Raw genomic sequence first — 17,481 nt, forward strand, 5'->3', positions numbered from 1 at the left:
ACGAGAGCAAGTAGACTTGCAGTCCACTTGAAACACAAGAACATCAGAGAAAAGGGAAGCAAAGCTGCAGAAGACAAACTTCTCTATGCTACATAGTATATAGGACTAGTATATGCTATATTCATAGTATATAGCACTAGAGAGGCCACAGTATTTGGATTAACAACAACAACAACAACACCCAAAACAGGTTAGGTGATAATAGACACAAACAAGTCTGAGATGGCAGGAAACATGCTTGCATTTCTGAAAATACTACTTATGGTAAACATAAGTTTCACTTTCAATCTCTTCTTCCTGGTTTAAATAAAGTTGTCCTTTTAGTTATTAGTTAGTTATCCTAACTAGTTTTATTGCTTATAGAATAAGCCATAAAGAAGCTGTTTTAACTATTTAAAGTTCTGTAGTGCAGTTTTTAGGAAAACACCGGTTGCATGTTCTGCAGTAAGGGTTCACAAACTTGAGAACTGGATGCACTCATTCAACTTGTGAGTCGGACAGGGACTTGCTCTGACATCTCTGGAAAATCCCAACCATTCAGCACTTCTGCTACTGAAAAAACAGGCACGTCAGTGCTCAACCACCACTGTATTTTTAATATTCAGGGATCTGGGGGGGTTTATTTATTTTAAACTCTATTTAGTTATGTTAATTTGAATAAGGCCACTCTATCTTTCCTCTTTGTCAGCATTCTATCAAGTTTTAATTTGTCCTTTTAAATGGACAAGCTTATAATATATAGGTAACTATAGAGACAATTTAACAATAAAAAAGCAAATCAGAAAAGTAATTTAGTGAGGTTTCAGTCAAACAAACAGGAACTTTTAAGTGAGGATCAATGGCAAAATGCTACTTAATTTCTTATACCTGCCTAGGGAGGAGGAAGCCATACTTGGGATGATTCTTAAGTCATAAAAACAGCTTGTACATTTTATTACTTACCAACTTTCACTAAATCAAGTCCCATGCATTTCTAATATGATAAATAATTTCATTAAGTACATGCCTGCATATCTGAAATCATTATATACAAAACTTATTAGCCTGTGTAACAGTTTTCTAAGCTTGCAGGGCAAAAACAAAACAAAACCAGCCCACAGTTCTGTTATTTATTTACAGCTTCTTATTACATTGCTTTATACAAGTTCATATTAGGACAGCAACTCGCATTAAGAAGGAATATATTTTGTCTGTGTTCTTAAAGGAGCATTCATAGCGCAAAACTAAGGCATTTTGGTTCAAGAGCATGAACTTTGCTGCTAAGTCACATTTTGTACCATGTATGCTCTGAGCAAGCATTTAGAGTCACTGCATTCTGTTCTGTACCAGAAACCAGACAGTGAAACCAGCTGAACTGAAACAGCTTCTGTCTCCACCACGGAACAATTTCTTACTATTTTAAGCGTAACTATCCTCATTCATTTCACTGGTCAAGTTATAAACAATCAACATACTAAATTCCTACTTAGAATTACGTTTGGAAGAAAGGTCACAGGGTATGGTTTCACCCAGGCGATGAAGTACATGCTCATCTCATCATTTCTCAAAAGGCCCTTTTACAACAACGACAAGGGGAAACGATCTTTTGTCAGGATGCTATGACCTTGGAAAAGGTGCTCCTTTCTAGACCAAATAAACACAGGATTATAGAAGTGGTAGGTTTTCATTTTGTAAAGATAAACAAACTCCTTCAGCTGCATGCTCGGAGCTACCAGCTATATGCCTGTACTTTAGTGATTAACTAGTGCTAAAAATTAGATCAGGTCAATTACATTTCACAAAGTTGCTATTTATAAAGATGAAAATCTAGAAAATAGATAAAGGAAGGCTTTTTGTATATGACTTGCCATGTCAATTCAATATTATGCTAGTTCTATGTGTGGCTAGCTTACAATAATTTATTTTCAAGACTTCTAATACAAAACCATATACACTAAAGGTAACCTACGAAAGTGAAAGATGCTGATTAGTTTCTGTCTCATGAAGACAATTTTTTTTTTTTTAAAGGAAAAGAGAGCTTCAAGTTAACTTTAATTGAATCACGCTCTGCTCAGTGTCATTTTACAGTGCAACTATACTGTAATAAGGAGAGCAGTGTAAATGTTCACCACTACAGAGCCTCACATTTCTCAAGCAAGCAGCAACCTAACCTTGGAAAGGACGTCACAGTGCACAGGGCCTCGTTTTCCTTAAGCACAGAAGCGGCCTCTTGCCTTCTTTTCCTCATGTTGTCTTGCACAGTATTAAATTCAGACATGGTGCCCCCGTACGGCTGCCCAGGCGTCCCTTCAATCATATAGCTTCCATACTCTGGTCGCCAGAGGGTTGGGTGACTTAAATAAAAGAACAGCATAGTTTAAATACTTACACAGCTTCAAAAAGAGATGAATTATTAGCATGAATTTCAGCAAAAGAATGCAACTTATAAAAAATAGCATCTGTTAACAAAGCTGATTATTTTGCAGCACTAGACCTGCTGGTAGTAATTTCAAGCACAAAGTTTAGAAGCAAAGAAATGCTTTCTTTCATGCTTTCAATATTCTCCCTTCCTGACATGCAGCGAGAAAGGTAAGAAAGCCTTACAGGACAGCAAAGGGCTAGGCTATGTGGAGAGGAGATGACAGGCCCAGGCACAAAGCCCATCATTGCTATGGAAATGCTTCTCTGACTTCTTGTAATCTGTAACCTGCTTTTGGCTCTTCTCAGCACCAAAACATTCCACTATCTCTGGTCTCATTTCTCTGCCCTGGAAAAACAGATCTGCTGCCACCAATTAAAAGGCAATTCACTGTTCTCTGGGTATTTTAACTAGTGATATGATCTAATTATTTCCTCAAACTATTTTTCCTGAGATGCCCAGTATCAGGCATAAAGAATATGTGCAGAGGGACTTCCTTCTGCACTGAGTTGTCCCTGCTGACAACTAAGGCAGCCTGTTTGCCCTTCTCGTCTGTTCTCCACAAGACAGTAGCAGGAACAGAAAGTGCAGCAGAAACTACCTCTCTAATTTTGGTTTTCATTTTAAACCCTCATTTTCTCCAAGGGAAGAAAGAATTCACCATTATATCCTTATTTTTTTTTCCAAGGTGCAACAGTATGTGGCCCATCTGCTGTGTTTGTAATCTTTCGCTTCCCTGTGCCCTAGTTTTATCTGAAAATGTTGTTACTAGTGCCTTACAACTTGACTGAGAGCAGTACTGAAAGAGCTGAAAGCAAAGTCGGTTCTACAAAAATATGTATTGTCATAACAGAAGAAAAAAAAAAAACAAAACAGGAAACAGCTACTTACTTGGGGTTTACCTTTTCCCCCTTGTCTTGCAGTGTTTGAAGAACTTCTTCGCCGCATAGCGCCAAGCGAACCTTCTTATTCTCGTGGTCAAATTTCACTAACATATATTCCACCTTTTGTAAATAATAAAAGCAAAATAAGCAATTAACAGATAGTATTTTGTTCATACACACACACACACAGTCTCAAATATTAAGTACAAAGGGATGCTAGAGGTCAGGCTGAACTTCCATCTTTACTTAAAAGCAGTTTACCTAACAGTAAACACAGGAGAGGATAACAGGGTAGCATACTGCCAATGCTTATTTCTCCTTGAATAAACAATTCACCGAAAATTCACTGAAATTCACTGAAAAGAGCCTTCACAATGTTTCCTCCCATTTTCTGACTGAGGATTTTTCACAGAAAAACTCCTGAATTTCTTGGCTTCTATGTTACTTTCTTTTTCAGACACACACACACAGAACATGCAGACTATTAATTACAAGCCTCTGATATATCTGGAGTTAAAGTAGCTGCAAAAAATTCTACAAACAAGACATCATATCAAGACAGCCATCCAGACATTATATCAGTCACTTGTAGAAGCTATTTAAGACTTATACGACAGATCATCATTTATGCCCAGGAAGCCAATGGCTCTAAGGAACAGCGCTGGTCCTGCTGTCTAAGCTCTCTGGCTTTAGATCCAGCACAGAGGTTTCCTCCCATTCCTGATTCAGCTTTACTGCCATGGCTTTTCTCCCTTCACTTTCCCTAGCCCGATCTCACCTCATCCCCAAAGCCTCTGCTTTGTCACATGTCCTTCCTCACCCTCCCTTTGGGCCACACAGCAGAGACTGCAGTGCAGCAGTTCATGCAAGCGATGCCAATAGCACGTTACAGCACTGGAGAAAATTGTCCCCCTAACAGATACTACCTGAAAACAGCCACCACGAAAAACCCTCATTTCCAACTTTCTAGTGTTAGTGGGTATGCTTGCTATCAGAAGCCTGAAAGACTTCTAGAGCAAATTGAAAATACCAACTTAATAGCTGGCTGGGCCTTATAAAACCTCAATACATGCTAACAAACTTATAACCCTGAAACCTACTTAGCAGGTCCTGCTGTTTTTGCTGTCCTCTGAATGACAAATCATCTTCAAAGTACACCGCTTTGCACATCAACTAAAAGCAGAAATTGTGCATGGAAATGCCACACAGGGTTTTGCAAACTCCAAGTTGAACCAACTGTGACACACAAATCCTTTGGCCAGAGGCTCTCCAAGCGTTGCCTCCTGCCTCTGGGGCTTCCACAACTCACCCAACACAAGCAGCAAGTTGTAGTTATAAAATCCAAAACAAGACTTTGCCAGGAGTTACAGTGCAGTAACTCACAGCAACTCTTCTCGTACACAGGTCAGATGTGCACAGTTTTCCAAAACACAGGAAACTCACAGAGTGCAGTCTGCTAATGCTGTGATCAATCTAGTGGTGGAGGACGGGTTCCTGCTAGCTATGGTGACAATGGATACAGTCATCCAGCGGGATTTGCAATTCACTTTGAAACAGAATTACCCAGGAATGTTTGTAACACTACGGAATTTGATTAGATAGAAATACTTGAGGGACTCACTGAACAATTACACGTTTTGAAGGTTTTCTCTTTTTAATCAAGTCTTAATCCCCTAATGAAAAGTAATGATGTTATTCCAGTTTCTGTGAAAGACTGCATTTGTGTTGTTTATTTCATGGTTTGTGCATATTATGCCACAAGAACCAATGTGAAGTAACTAGACAGAAAAGCCCGTGCACATTCAAGTGCCAATTCAGTTATTCTCTAGTACCAGTCACTCTGAAGTAACACTTGACTTGTGATCCCTAGCAATGCAGAGGTATCTCTTCCACACGCTCCAGCTACCCCATACGACTCCTCCTCTTCTAGCAAAGCTTTAGCCAGCTCATCCTCACTTGACCCCAGTCTAAGCTCCCCAAGGTACATTAAGCACACAGCTCTTCAAGTTGTGGGGGCAGATACTACGTGACTAGATGTGAAACCTGCTGTCCTCCAAGCCCCCAGCACCCTGCCCTCCCTCACAGCGCTACCTTCGTTGGCAGGCAGCAGAAGGAAAGGCCAAGGAGCTACGATTCTCACTGACTCTACCCGTGGACATTTGTCCAGGGTGGCACAGACGTGACACGTTACTGAGATTTGCTCACCACCTTAAAAGAAATCCCTCTCCAAACGTAACTACAACAAATCAGTAGTATGAACACTGTGCTTCTCTATAAACTACATTACACAGTTTAAAAGTTACATTAAACAAAATATGCCAAAAGCATAAAGAAACACTTAGGCAGGGAGGTAAAAACAAGGAAGTCAAAATATTTCATCATTTGAATGCACCAGTGAACAGCTTCCACTTACACATCCAGCTCTAGAAACAACTACAGCTCTTGCCCCTGGAAACAGTGAGTAATCCTTCAAAGCTGTCTTAACACACAGAAGATCTGTCATTAATTTTAATGAAAAAGGAGAAAGAAAACTTCACATAGCTGCCAACAATTCCAAACAACCCACAGAGTATCTTGCCAACAGAGAGGCTGTCTGAATGGGCATCCTTAAAGAATTTAATTTAAGCTCTTCAAAAGATTTAGCCTACAGCTAGAAAGATAGCAGCACATTCAGAGTTCACACATTTTTACATTTAACTTCAGGTCTTCATTCACAGACTTCCCGCATGCTTTCTAGCCACAATAAAGACCGAGAACTGCAGCCAAGCTGTAAGCATCAATACACCAGTAAGAATTTCAAGAGTCTGAGAACCAAATATATGGGGTTTCACCCAACATTTTTAATTCTTCGTTTTGCTGAACTCCTTCATAGTTCACTTTTCTTCCCAACTTTAACTAGCCTGCCTAGCAAAGCAGGAAAATACAGTTCAAGTCACATCACAGATGAGGAGGGCTGACAAGAAGCCTTGCTAAGAGTCTGCCAGAGAAAGCCCACCCTGCCATTTTAAGGCAATCACTTTGTACCTGGTGTATCCAGTGGGCATTTTCACCCCAAAACAAAGCATTTTCTCTCATTTTCACTCACCTCCCCCTCCGCCTGGTGCGCACAGAGACGCTGGTGAGGGTAAGGGGCTGCCTCGGCGGCCTTGCGACACTTCTCTCCACAGAGGGGAGCGAGCGAGCGCCATCTTTGCTCAGCAGATCCTGCTGGTCAGCACGTGCTTGCCCAGAGCTTGCAAAAATGCTGCGGATGCCTCACCAGGAGAAGGAACGGCTTTGCCAGAAAGATTGCAAAATGAAAGCTGTAAATCTACACACACACACACACACACACACACACACACACACACACACACAGAATAAGCCTAGAATGCATTTAACTTTGAAGCATTTTAAAGAGTCTATACAAAAAGAACTTAAGCATTCTATGATTCTAACTTTGAGTACAGCAGACTGCCCAGGCTGGAGAGTTGGAAAGTGAGGAACCTCATGAGGTTCAAAGGCAAGTGCAGGGTTCTGAACCTAGGGAGGAGAGAGAAAAAAAAAAAAAAAAGAAAAGAAAATAAAAGTACATTTTGGAAACGTGCAGGTTGGAAAGCAGCTCTCTAGAGAAGGAGAAGGACCATGGGGTCCTGGTGAAAAACAAGCCACCAATGTGCTCTTGTGGGCAAGAAGGCCAGTGGGCTTCTGGGGTGGATTAGGAAGAGCACTGCCAGCAGGTGATCCTGCCCCTCCACTCAGTTCTGGTGAGGCCACAACTGCAGTACTGTGTGCAGTGCTGAGCTACAAAGGTCGGGAGGGAGGTGCAGCTACTGGAGAGAGTCCAGCATATGGCTATAAAGGTAGTGAGGAGATTGGAACATCTCTCCAATGAGGAGAGGCTCAGAGAGCTGGGCCTGTTTGGCCTGGAGAAGAGAAGACTGAGGGGGGAGAATCTTAGTATCTTAATGGAGGCTGTCACAAGGATGGGGCCAGACTTTTCAGTGGTGGCCAATGATAGGACAAGAGGCAATGGGCACAAACTGAAACATGGGCAGCTTCTTCGCTGTGAGGGTGACAGAGCACTGGAACAGGCTGCCCAGAGAGGTTGTGGAGTCTCCTTCTCTGGAGATCTTCCAAACCCGCCTGGATGCCACCCTGTGTCACATGCTCCAGGTGTCCCTGCTGGAGCAGGGGGCTTGGACTAGATGATCTCTAGAGGTCCCTCCCAACCTCAACCACTCTGTGATTTACCCATAAGCCAACACAAAGAATAACTATTCTTTGCAAGAATACTAGTTAAGAAATTGTTTGAATATTCTATTTCAGGTCTTCCTTCCTTTGAACCACTGACCTGCGATGTACTGCAACTACATAACACTTCCAGATTATTTTCACTCAACTGCCATATCTTCTAGGAAAGCAGAGTTACAAAATAGCTTGTTGGCAGGACACTGCCTAGAATGGCAGTATTTCATTTGGCAGGATTATTTTTCGGTTGCCTGGAGATGAAATTCAAGTCTTCTAAAAATTCTTTAATGTCAAAATCTAAGTCCAAGTGCATGCCAGACCTTGAATTACCCTTGGCTGGAGAGGAGCCAAGCTACTTTTTACATATTAAGCCTAATACTTGTACTGAACTTGCCCGGCAGCAGGGAGAAAGACAATTGTCTTCTGGAAAATGGTAAGCATGTTTAAAGCTGCATCTGAATTCAAGAGTTCATGCTGTTTTATTCGACCATAATTACATGTATTCTTTCTGCATAAGACACACAAAGCTGAGGAAATCTCAGTCAAGAACTCCTCAGTAAGCAAGAATGTAAATGAAGGTAACACACATATACGTCTGTCCAAATACTTGCTGTTATTAGTGGTCTACCTTCCAGTAGGAAAATCCCACCTCACACACAATTTAAACCATTATTTTGTTCCTGGTGTATTTAGCACATGTCTAGCATTTGAGTGAAAAACCTCTGCTCCAGCATGTTAATGCAAATACTTTTAACATACTCATAGTAGTTGCCCTGAGGTATTTCTGCTTTAGTGGCATGTTATGTACATAAAAATCCAAGCAAAGGTACTGTCTTACATTTTGAAGAGCACAGAATTATGGTGCTGAAAGGGCTAATATTGTGTAACGGAGAAAAATAAGAATTATTATCTGAGAAGAGTGTGCACACATATATGTATACTATACCTATCCCTCTGAGAAAACTACTGCAGAGACTGTTCTTTTACCACACTCTTGGACTTCCATCCAAGATGAAAAAACCTGACCAACAATGAATCACGGACCACTGCTGTTTCCAGAAGAAAATCTTACTAATATTTCCTTTGTATAACTGCGGCTACCAGTGTTTTCACTGCATAAATACCGCTGGAAGTAAATGGAACGATAGTTGGAATCACCTAATGTCGATTATCGGAGGTCTCTTTCTATGTACTTTCCCTTTGACCTGCAGGTTTATGAAAGCCTGAAGATTTTCCTTGAGCACCAAACAAGATAATGTGGCTTCTGTTTATTATTAGCAAAAGTCAACACAATACTTGATACAAATCTTTTCATGTAGCATACCTCATATATTTACATAACCAGAATATAAAGTCTAGTAAACTTTAGAGCCTCCAAAAAACATCATTTTATTATGCTCTGACACAAAAACAAAAAAGTCTTTTTCCGTTTATTGGTCACCTATTATATCATTAAAATGCCACAAATCATTAAGCTGATGTTTTATACAATAATAAAGTCTTAATAATCTGATTGCTCATTAAAGAGTCTCTGCTACAAGTCTTCAGCGGTAACACAGGAAAGCAGATTTTTTTTGCATGTACATGTACTTGGGATACATGTAAAGCGTAATGTCACAGCTTTTTAATGCAGTTATCTCTGCATTACTGTGGTAGAACAGTCACAGTCCATAACATAGCTTCAATGACAGGTTTAACAGCCCCAAAAGGGGGGTCTGGCCCTTGGGGGAGGCAAGGGTAGAAGGAAAACAACTGTGGAGACACAGCACAAGGCAGCCTCCCAAGCATTTTCAGCAAGCCCCAAACAAAGCAGAGCATGTCTATGCTAGCGATATTACAACAGGTATTTTCTGTCCTAGAAAGAACTTTTTAAAATCTCCTACAAATAGCAAAACCAAGAATTAAATGCATTTCTCAAGTTCCTTAATTTTGATCAAACATATTCAAAGCTGCCGATTCAATAAAGAATTTATGTTCTCCAGCTCTCTCTAAACAGTCCTACAAAAATACATTCTAAAACCAAAAGAACACAACTAATGCTTTCTATTACATTGACAGTAACTATAAAAACCAAAACGTTTATGTCCTATTAAAGAGCATGGTACACAAGGACAAAAATTAAGGGACTGCTGTGGCTCTCTGCTAACAAAATCAGCCCGAGTTAAGCGGTCCTGCCCGTTCCCCCTCCTTTTTGCCTACATCAGGACTGCAGATTTTGTTCTTTTGCATGTGATACGGCCTGACTAAAGGATGTCCTGTGCAGCACATACCACAAACCAGGAAGCGGGGTTATTGAAAGCTAAATCTAGCTATTATAATCATTTGCATGTTTGTAAAGAACAAAGTATAGCACGTTAAAGAACAGCAGATCTCTTCTTTGAGCATTGTACTGTGTAACATGAAAGATAATACTATTTAAAAAAGGGCTAGGATAATGTTAAATCCATGCTTTTCTATGGAAGTCGAAGAGACTCGCTTAAAATTGTTACTTTTTTTATTATTATTATTCAACTGTGAAACAAAATGCTGTTTCTAATTAGCCTCTTGCATCAGAAAGTGAGAGAAAGCACTCCTATACTCATCCTTCCTACTCAACCTTTCAAGCACTGTTAACTGAAATAATGTATCTATACAGCAAGGAGAAGAGGAAATTCTGTGGCAAAAGAGGAATCGTGTTGGAGTAATAAATAAATAAAAATAAATAAGACAAAAAAACCAACCAGAACATTACAGTAATTAGATACGCCTTGAAGGTAAGAAGTTCACTGTGAGCAGAATATTTCCCTACCAAATATTCAAATAGTAGATAATGAAAGCTCCTCTGCTCTCATTAAGGTCTGATATTGGAGAAGAGGAAATCAATGGATACCATGGGGTAGGTTGCTATTTGTTACAAATTTTAGCTTGTTGGACCTTCTTTCCCCCCCCCTAAAAAAAAAGAACACATTTCTGAGCAGTCTGAGGGTAGGTTTCCATTACATTTTCAACAGGATTATAAAGACCACAGTGTGCTCAGCACTGTCATGTTACAGCTGCAGCCAGCAGCAATGTTCACTTACCCAAAGGCGGGTCGGTATTTCTGCACTACAGTCTATGAATATCTTATGATCTGTCCACAGGAGAACTGAGGAAGGCAGTTAAAGCAAAATAATCACGTCACTAGGGATGGAGGTTAAGACATCAGAAGTGTTTTGAGAGGTAGAAGCTTAAATGTAATTTAGCTTAGGCTTTTCCTTAGAACTCTAATAAGAGGCTTAAGAAGCCAGGTAGAAAAAGCAGTTTCACAATTGCCAGCCAAAGGATCCAGAGAAGGCACAGCTGGAAATAGGAGAAAATGCACCAAAGGCACCTGCCTTGTTCAAACCAAGATCTAAGGAGTTTTATTTGCAGGCATCAATGAATTCATTTAGAGGGCCCCAGATTTCAAGTGGTGTCAGCTGATGCCTTAACATCACACCTTCAAAACCCAACTCATGGATGCCCGCAGGTGCAGCTCCACACACACGAAGGGAGCACCACATCTACCCGCGAGCAAGTAACGTCACTATCCCTTCTGCATTCAAACGGAGCTCAGGGGCACGCAGACACGTGACAAATAACCAGACCTCTCAGGAGTGCTGCTCTCAAACACATCGATTAAGACAGCTACCATTCAAATGCAGTCACTCATGCTGCATTTGGCAGGGAGCCCTTATGAGGAATTTCTGCATGACAGAAACTCAGAAATGCACTCAGTTTGGGGAAATTGGGGGAAGGGCGCACACTAAGGGTGACTGCCTTAAAGTGATGAGAGCACAAATGCAAAAAAAAAAAAAAAAAAAAAAAAAAAACTTCTGTAAGACTCGAAGCTACATTAGTGTTTTTCTAACCTTGGCCTTCCAGTGAAAAGCTAAAATAAAAACAATAAAATGCAACTTGTGCACAGCAATCTGTCACTGCAGCCAGGGAGATGAGCCCCAGGCAAGTTGGGATTAACCCCAACCTGTAAAGCAGGCAAGTGTTAATACTAATTATCCAACCCACTCAAAATAATTTCTAATGATCAGAGCATAATATTGATGAGTAGCTGGTCACTTGGCTGAAATTTTTTGAAGCCAGCTTATTAGTGACAGCTAGGAAAATAAAACAGAAAACAAATAAGTAGTTATTTTATAAAATACACAATTAAAAGCTAGTTAGAAAGTTCCAGCTGAAGCTAAAGAAACTCCAGACAAGCCACTCTGAAGTTGTCTGCCTACGTGCCCTGGATAGAGGCTGCAGCATGCAAAGTTTTAAAAGCACTTTGATTAAAAACAAAACAGAAACACACACATAAGCTGTCTATTCTTGCCATCCATGTGTCTGTCTTGGCTTTAGAGACATCAAAGGTTAATCTATGCCATGGTACATCTGGACTTTGTAAAGAAAGAAAATGATTTGCTATTTTCCCTTTCCACTAGCTTACCCAAAATTCTTGGGTAATTCACTACAGAAAGAAGATGAACAACTTTCCTTTACACCACGATGCCCTCTGAACTTAGTGCTTCTTTTATCATAAAAGATGAGGCTTTTCTCGTCGCTACATAAATTTTCCCTTGCATTCATTTTTTGTCTCCCAGTCCCTTTCTTATCTTTTCGAGAAGGGGCAGCCAAAATTTCACCCAGGTATTTACAGACAGGAGCTACAAAGCAGGTCAGCTGGACTCACCACTGTCACAAGCTACCCTAGACTTTGTTTCTGGTTTTACAGGAGCAGCAGACACTAAAGATAAGCCTCAAACCACACACTTGAACCCAGATCAATTTCCTTAAGTTGCAACAATTATTTTACCAGTCTGAATTTCTGCAGACACTAATGTGGGTTTCACTGTTGATACCAGTTTCCTATCCTTGCTGCCCTGAAGAAGACATAGAGGCTGTGAACACCAGTAAGACAGGAGCACGGTAGCTCGGTCCCTGTAAAGAACCAAGCAAAAGGAGAGTGATTTTCAGAGAGCAGCCTTTCATTAGGTAACAGGCGAAAAGGCTTTAGGGTGAATCATGCATCACCAGAGGCCACACAAGAAACCCACGGCCGCTCTTCTTGCGGCATCCGAGAAGGGCAGCTTTGCTTCTTGCATCAAGAGTTGCTGAGCAGCAAATACTCATTTTAACTCATCATAAACCCAACTCTTTCATTCCTTTGACTCATACCCAGCATGGCACACATTTCACACCGCCTCATACAATTAGCTGTCAAACCTATTTTCCAGGCGTCCAAACTTCACTTCAAGCCCCCATGAAGGAAAAAGCCCCTTTAAAAGCTGCACACACTATGCTGTGTATGCTACGCCACAACACTGACTGTGGCAAGACCAGCAGGCAACAAAAGGATCACTATGTCCAACTTCCCTAAACAAGGTCGAGTAAATCACATTGTTGTTTCATTCACATATACTTTCAAATAAAAATTCCATGTTCTGTCTATTCTTGCTTTCCACATTTTTTTTATTCCACATAGCTCTCCATTATTCCTTCCCTATCATTTTCATGGCTAGAAGCAGTTTCTTGTTCTTTATTATATCCCCTTCATTTTTTTTTCTATTTCCAGTTTGTCAGCCAGAAGATGCAACCGTCAGGCAAGAAGCCCGGGCAGGCAGATTGGCAATACACTCGCACACGAGAGCGCTTTCCAGGAGAAAAAGTAGGAAGCAGCAGAATAGCCTTTGCCTTACTGTCACAAACTGCTAAAATCTGCTTCTGCCAACATCGGAGCACCTGCCCGCCTGGCACAAGCTACCTGCCTGCTCTCTTTGCTATGATCCTCCATCACAGTACTGACAACCGGTACACTTTTGTGCATCTGCTGCACACACACAACCTCCAGGACTCCTACCCTGAAATAAAACACAAACATGAACGTACGGCACTGGTTGGGAGAAGATGCAAGGAAAATGCGAGACAGTGGTATGGATGACAGAGATGTCTCCCTGGAATATCTAACAGCTGGACAAATTTGGGGGTAATTAGGAGGATAACAAGGAGGGTTTTGCTGAGGGACGATGAGGCCCTGCTGTGAGCGACTCCTCCACAGTGAGGAGGAGACTGGTACAGAGGGGCCAACTGCCAGCTTGAAAATAAGCAAGGCAGAAGGATGATTAAGAAGCACGACCTTTACCTGCAAATGCAGGAATTAAGTGTCCTTTAGGACATCTCCTAGACAAGTCTTACTCTGTTACACTGGCATCTGAGGGCCTTCTTTTTACTGCAAGGCCTTGACAGTTGCCTGTGAGAGAGTTATGGAAATTAAAGAGCACTAAAGAACTGCCCTGGGAAAAAGAAAAAAAAAAAAAAAGGCAATTTATCTCCTCAACTTCTCCCAATCCTGAAAACAGGAAGATAGCTTATTTCCCTCAGGAGGCAGCAGAATCCATGTTTTGACTTCTGCAGTTCTTTAGCAGCTGCTGCTTCACAGCAAGGGCCACCACGCTGCTCTCGACACCAGCGCCCACGGGGCCACCTGAAGCTTAGAAGGGGACCCCGCATGGGATTGAGGGGAGAAGGGGAGTGGAACCTGTATCAGGTCACAGGCTAGTCTGCCCAGAATGACAAGCTCAGTACATGCTCAGTACATTTTTCTTCAGATGCATCCCTTGAAAGATTATATTTCTGTACTTTTTTTTAAAAAAAAAAAAAAAAGTCAAACCTGGTCTCTCAGAAACATCTTCTGAGCAAAACAATAACTTCATTTCTGTTGATTTCATCACCAACATTAGTGTAATGGCTCATCTCCCTTCTTGATTTCTATCTTCAAGAGTTTTTCAGGCTATAACACATCCCTCAGGCTATGACTTCCTCTGTGAAGGTCAGAGTGCACACAAGGCCTTTCTTGAAAACTGTGCAGCTATTTGATTTATCTTAAATCACATAGAAGTGTGATGCGCCTTGCTAACAACTAGCTACTTGAAAGGAGAAAACAAACACTGCTTTTACCCACTGGTTTATCTACACCACAGTTGAAGTAAGTTCTGGAGACAGGCATGTCTTCTGTTCACACAACATGAGCAGACTGGCAACAAGTATCTGGTACATTAACATACTCCTAAGTTCTGTGTTATTTAAGAAATTGCATAATAAAGACAAGTTGCCACACCTGAGGTTATTACCATTTGCTAAAACCAGGGGCAGATACTCTAAGTTACTTTGCTTCCTCTAAACATTTACAGGCATTTCAAACATAGCTCTTGGTGTCTGGCAAGGAGCTGTGCTGCTCTTAAAATTCTGTTCCTGGTCAATAAAACATGACAAAACCACCTCGAGCTTCTTCCTAAACATAACGTGCCACCATTTACTGAGTGTAAAATGCTGCTTTTGGGAAGCTCCCCAGGCCAAGGGGAGCGCAAGGCTCTTGCGGTGCAGTGTTACTGTACAGCTAAGGTTACTCAATGCTGCGGAGCGCACGGTTTGCAACTGCAAAGGCCAGTTCTGCTGTCCCCGTCCTCCACGCGTCCCGGTCACCTTCCCCACGCTACCACCACAGTCCGCTGGACCCCATGGTGAAACTGTGGGAGCTCTGCTGAGAAAAACGGCCATCCTAAAAGGCAAAACGTGAGAAAGTTTCCTGCTGGTTTAGCCTCTTGGTCCTGTGTGGCCAGAGCCCAGGGCAAGGCAGGCAGAAAGGCCACGAGCCTCAGCCAAGGAGAGGGAAGCCTGACCACTAACTGTCGAGCAGCCTTAGCCGCATCGTGAAATCCCACGCAAGGAAACAGGGATTGAGCAGGAAAGCTCAAACTGAAAAATAAGTCCTCTGTGTCAAAGATTCTTGAGAAAACTCTCAAGTCTCAGAGTAACAGGGGCAATCCCTATCCCTATCTTCCTGCCCTAGTTCTGCCCACAAGTGACTTCACGGGGCCAACGGGGCCCCGTGTTGCGGAGCCGCTGTGGCCTCGTGCGCGCTGCGCACACGCAGGGGACACGCGCCAGGGCGGCTCGCTGCCCCTTCCACACAGGTAACCTCGCTGGGCCGGAGCTCCCGGGACACAGACGCGACACCCGGGCACGCACACGTACACGCGTGTGCGCGCATCCCCCGCGCGGACTCGGGCTGCTCCGCCGCGAGCACCTGCGGCCCCCGGGCCGCGCGCCAGGCGGGGAGCAGCGCCGGGACGCGCTGCGGCGGCCCGGTCCCGCCGCCCGGAGCCCCGGGTGGGCCGGTGGGCAGCATCCGCCCGGCCCCGGGGCTCCCGCTCCGCCGCTGCAGGCCGAGCGCGTGGCGCCGAGTCGCCACCACCGGAGCCTTTAGGCTCCGACACCGCTGCTCCGCGGGGGGCTGGCGACGGCACCGAAACTTATTGTAGCGTTAGAAATAAATAATTAAATAACGATAATAAACACGCAGCGCGGCACTTCCCCCCCGCGGGTCCCCGGGCCGCGCCGCGCAGGCCGCGCGCAGGTGCCGGCGCCGCGGGAGGCCGGCGGCGGCCGCGCTCACCTCGTCGCCCCACTTGAGCACGTCCTTGTGGCGGTCGCGCAGCGCGCGGTAGATGTGCAGGAACTGGAGGATGCCGTGCGTGCGCACGTGCTCCGCGTGCCGCCGCGTCTCCTCCCAGCTCAGCGGCGAGCCCTGCGACAGCAGCCCCATGGCGATGGCGGCGGCGAGCGCGGAGCGGCCGCCTGCGCTGCGCTGAGCTGAGCTGCGCTGCGGCGGGAGCGGGGCCCGGCGCGGCCGCACGTGACGGCGGCGGCGGCGGCGTCAGCCCGTGACTCAGCACTTTCCGCCGCCAGGCCCCGCCCCGGGAACCCCCCCCGCTTCCCGCCCCTTCCCGCCGCTTCCCGCCGGGGTCGCGGCGCGGGCGGCGCTGCCCGGGCCCCGCCGAGGGCCGCGGTCCGCGGTCCGCAGCGGGGCCGCTGCGCTTGGAGTAACGTGATGCGGAGCGGGCGTCCGCGGAAAGCGAAACGAAACGAAACGAAACACAGCCAAATAGCAAGTGCAGATGTTTTGAGTGGCAGGAGTGCGGCTGCTTTGTCCCACCACGAGGCTCTGGCTGCCACGAGCGTGTGTGGATGCGAGCAGGAAAGGCTCCGGCTTGGGGTGTTAGAAATACATTAGTTACCTGAGAGGTGCCTGGGAGAGGAAAAACCTCCTGGCGTTCAGCCCAAAAAAGAAATAGAGGAAGCGGGAAAATACTGTTGTGTTTAGATTGGGTACAAAGTAGAAGAATAGCAGCACTGTTTAAGATGTTTTCTGAATGGAGAGCAATACGCACAATAAGATGGTCCAAAGAAAGGCTCCTGCTTCCCTGGAGTCCTTTGAAGACCACATGGAAGGTGAGGAACATAGGTGGATTTGCAGAGCACAACATGAAATTCGTGGTGCCAAAACTCTGGTTTTCCCAGCACCTGTGTTTGCTGGTTCCTCACAGGCCCGTGTGAGGAGCATGGCAGTACATGGTAGAAAAGCAAAGTTAGACTGGCAGAAAATTTGATTTGAGGCATTGCCTGCTTATGGACGAGTTAGATATTTTATTAACTGAACAGCTGAGCAGGCAAAAGCTGTCCAATCGTCCTCCTTCCATGATATGAGGTACCCCAAGGACAAAGAAAGCTTCCTGCATATTACAATAACAAACCTGAAATGCATTAGTTGAAAATATTAAAGTAAAACCACTTGGAAGTAAAATGTTCCATACCTTGGTTATTTTGTTTGATGGCTTAAGTTGATATGGCAAGGGCAGCCTTGACAAAAGCCTTTATAACAAGAACAAGCACTATAATTAAAATTACGAGCTGATTTCTTCTGTAATGTCCTGCTTTTAGGGACTGATGGCTTTTTTGAGATTCCTCAGCTAAAATTTTCATGGCCAACGTCTGACTGCAAGCAGTTCTGTTAGCACTGATACTGCTGGAGAAGCTCTGTTGGCCCCTTGCCATGTCCCCTTGGGACAGTCAAGTCTGGTTTGATATAAACACCAATATACCAGAGCCATCTTGCGTTGTCTCATGCCACTAGTA

General features: G+C 43.8%; 1 protein-coding gene across 2 annotated transcripts in view; it reads right to left on the bottom strand.

The window, feature by feature from the left end:
* The window catches only part of GCLC (glutamate-cysteine ligase catalytic subunit), a 32,289-nt gene extending 16,167 nt beyond the window's left edge, over positions 1 to 16,122 (bottom strand). For both annotated transcript variants that reach the window (XM_088530609.1, XM_088530608.1), the window contains exons 1-3: positions 15,962 to 16,122; positions 3,290 to 3,402; positions 2,146 to 2,333 (exon numbers count right to left, since the gene is read on the bottom strand). In XM_088530609.1, the coding sequence (XP_088386735.1) occupies positions 2,146 to 2,333; positions 3,290 to 3,402; positions 15,962 to 16,111 (451 nt within the window). In that variant the 5' untranslated portion in view covers positions 16,112 to 16,122. The remainder of the gene's footprint in view (positions 1 to 2,145; positions 2,334 to 3,289; positions 3,403 to 15,961) is intronic.
* Positions 16,123 to 17,481: the final 1,359 nt, after the last annotated feature.

This window comes from Tinamus guttatus, unplaced genomic scaffold (genome assembly GCF_059628265.1).
Source record: "Tinamus guttatus ecotype Peru unplaced genomic scaffold, ASM5962826v1 Tinamus_guttatus_pri_ptg000383l, whole genome shotgun sequence".
NCBI lineage: Eukaryota > Metazoa > Chordata > Aves > Tinamiformes > Tinamidae > Tinamus > Tinamus guttatus.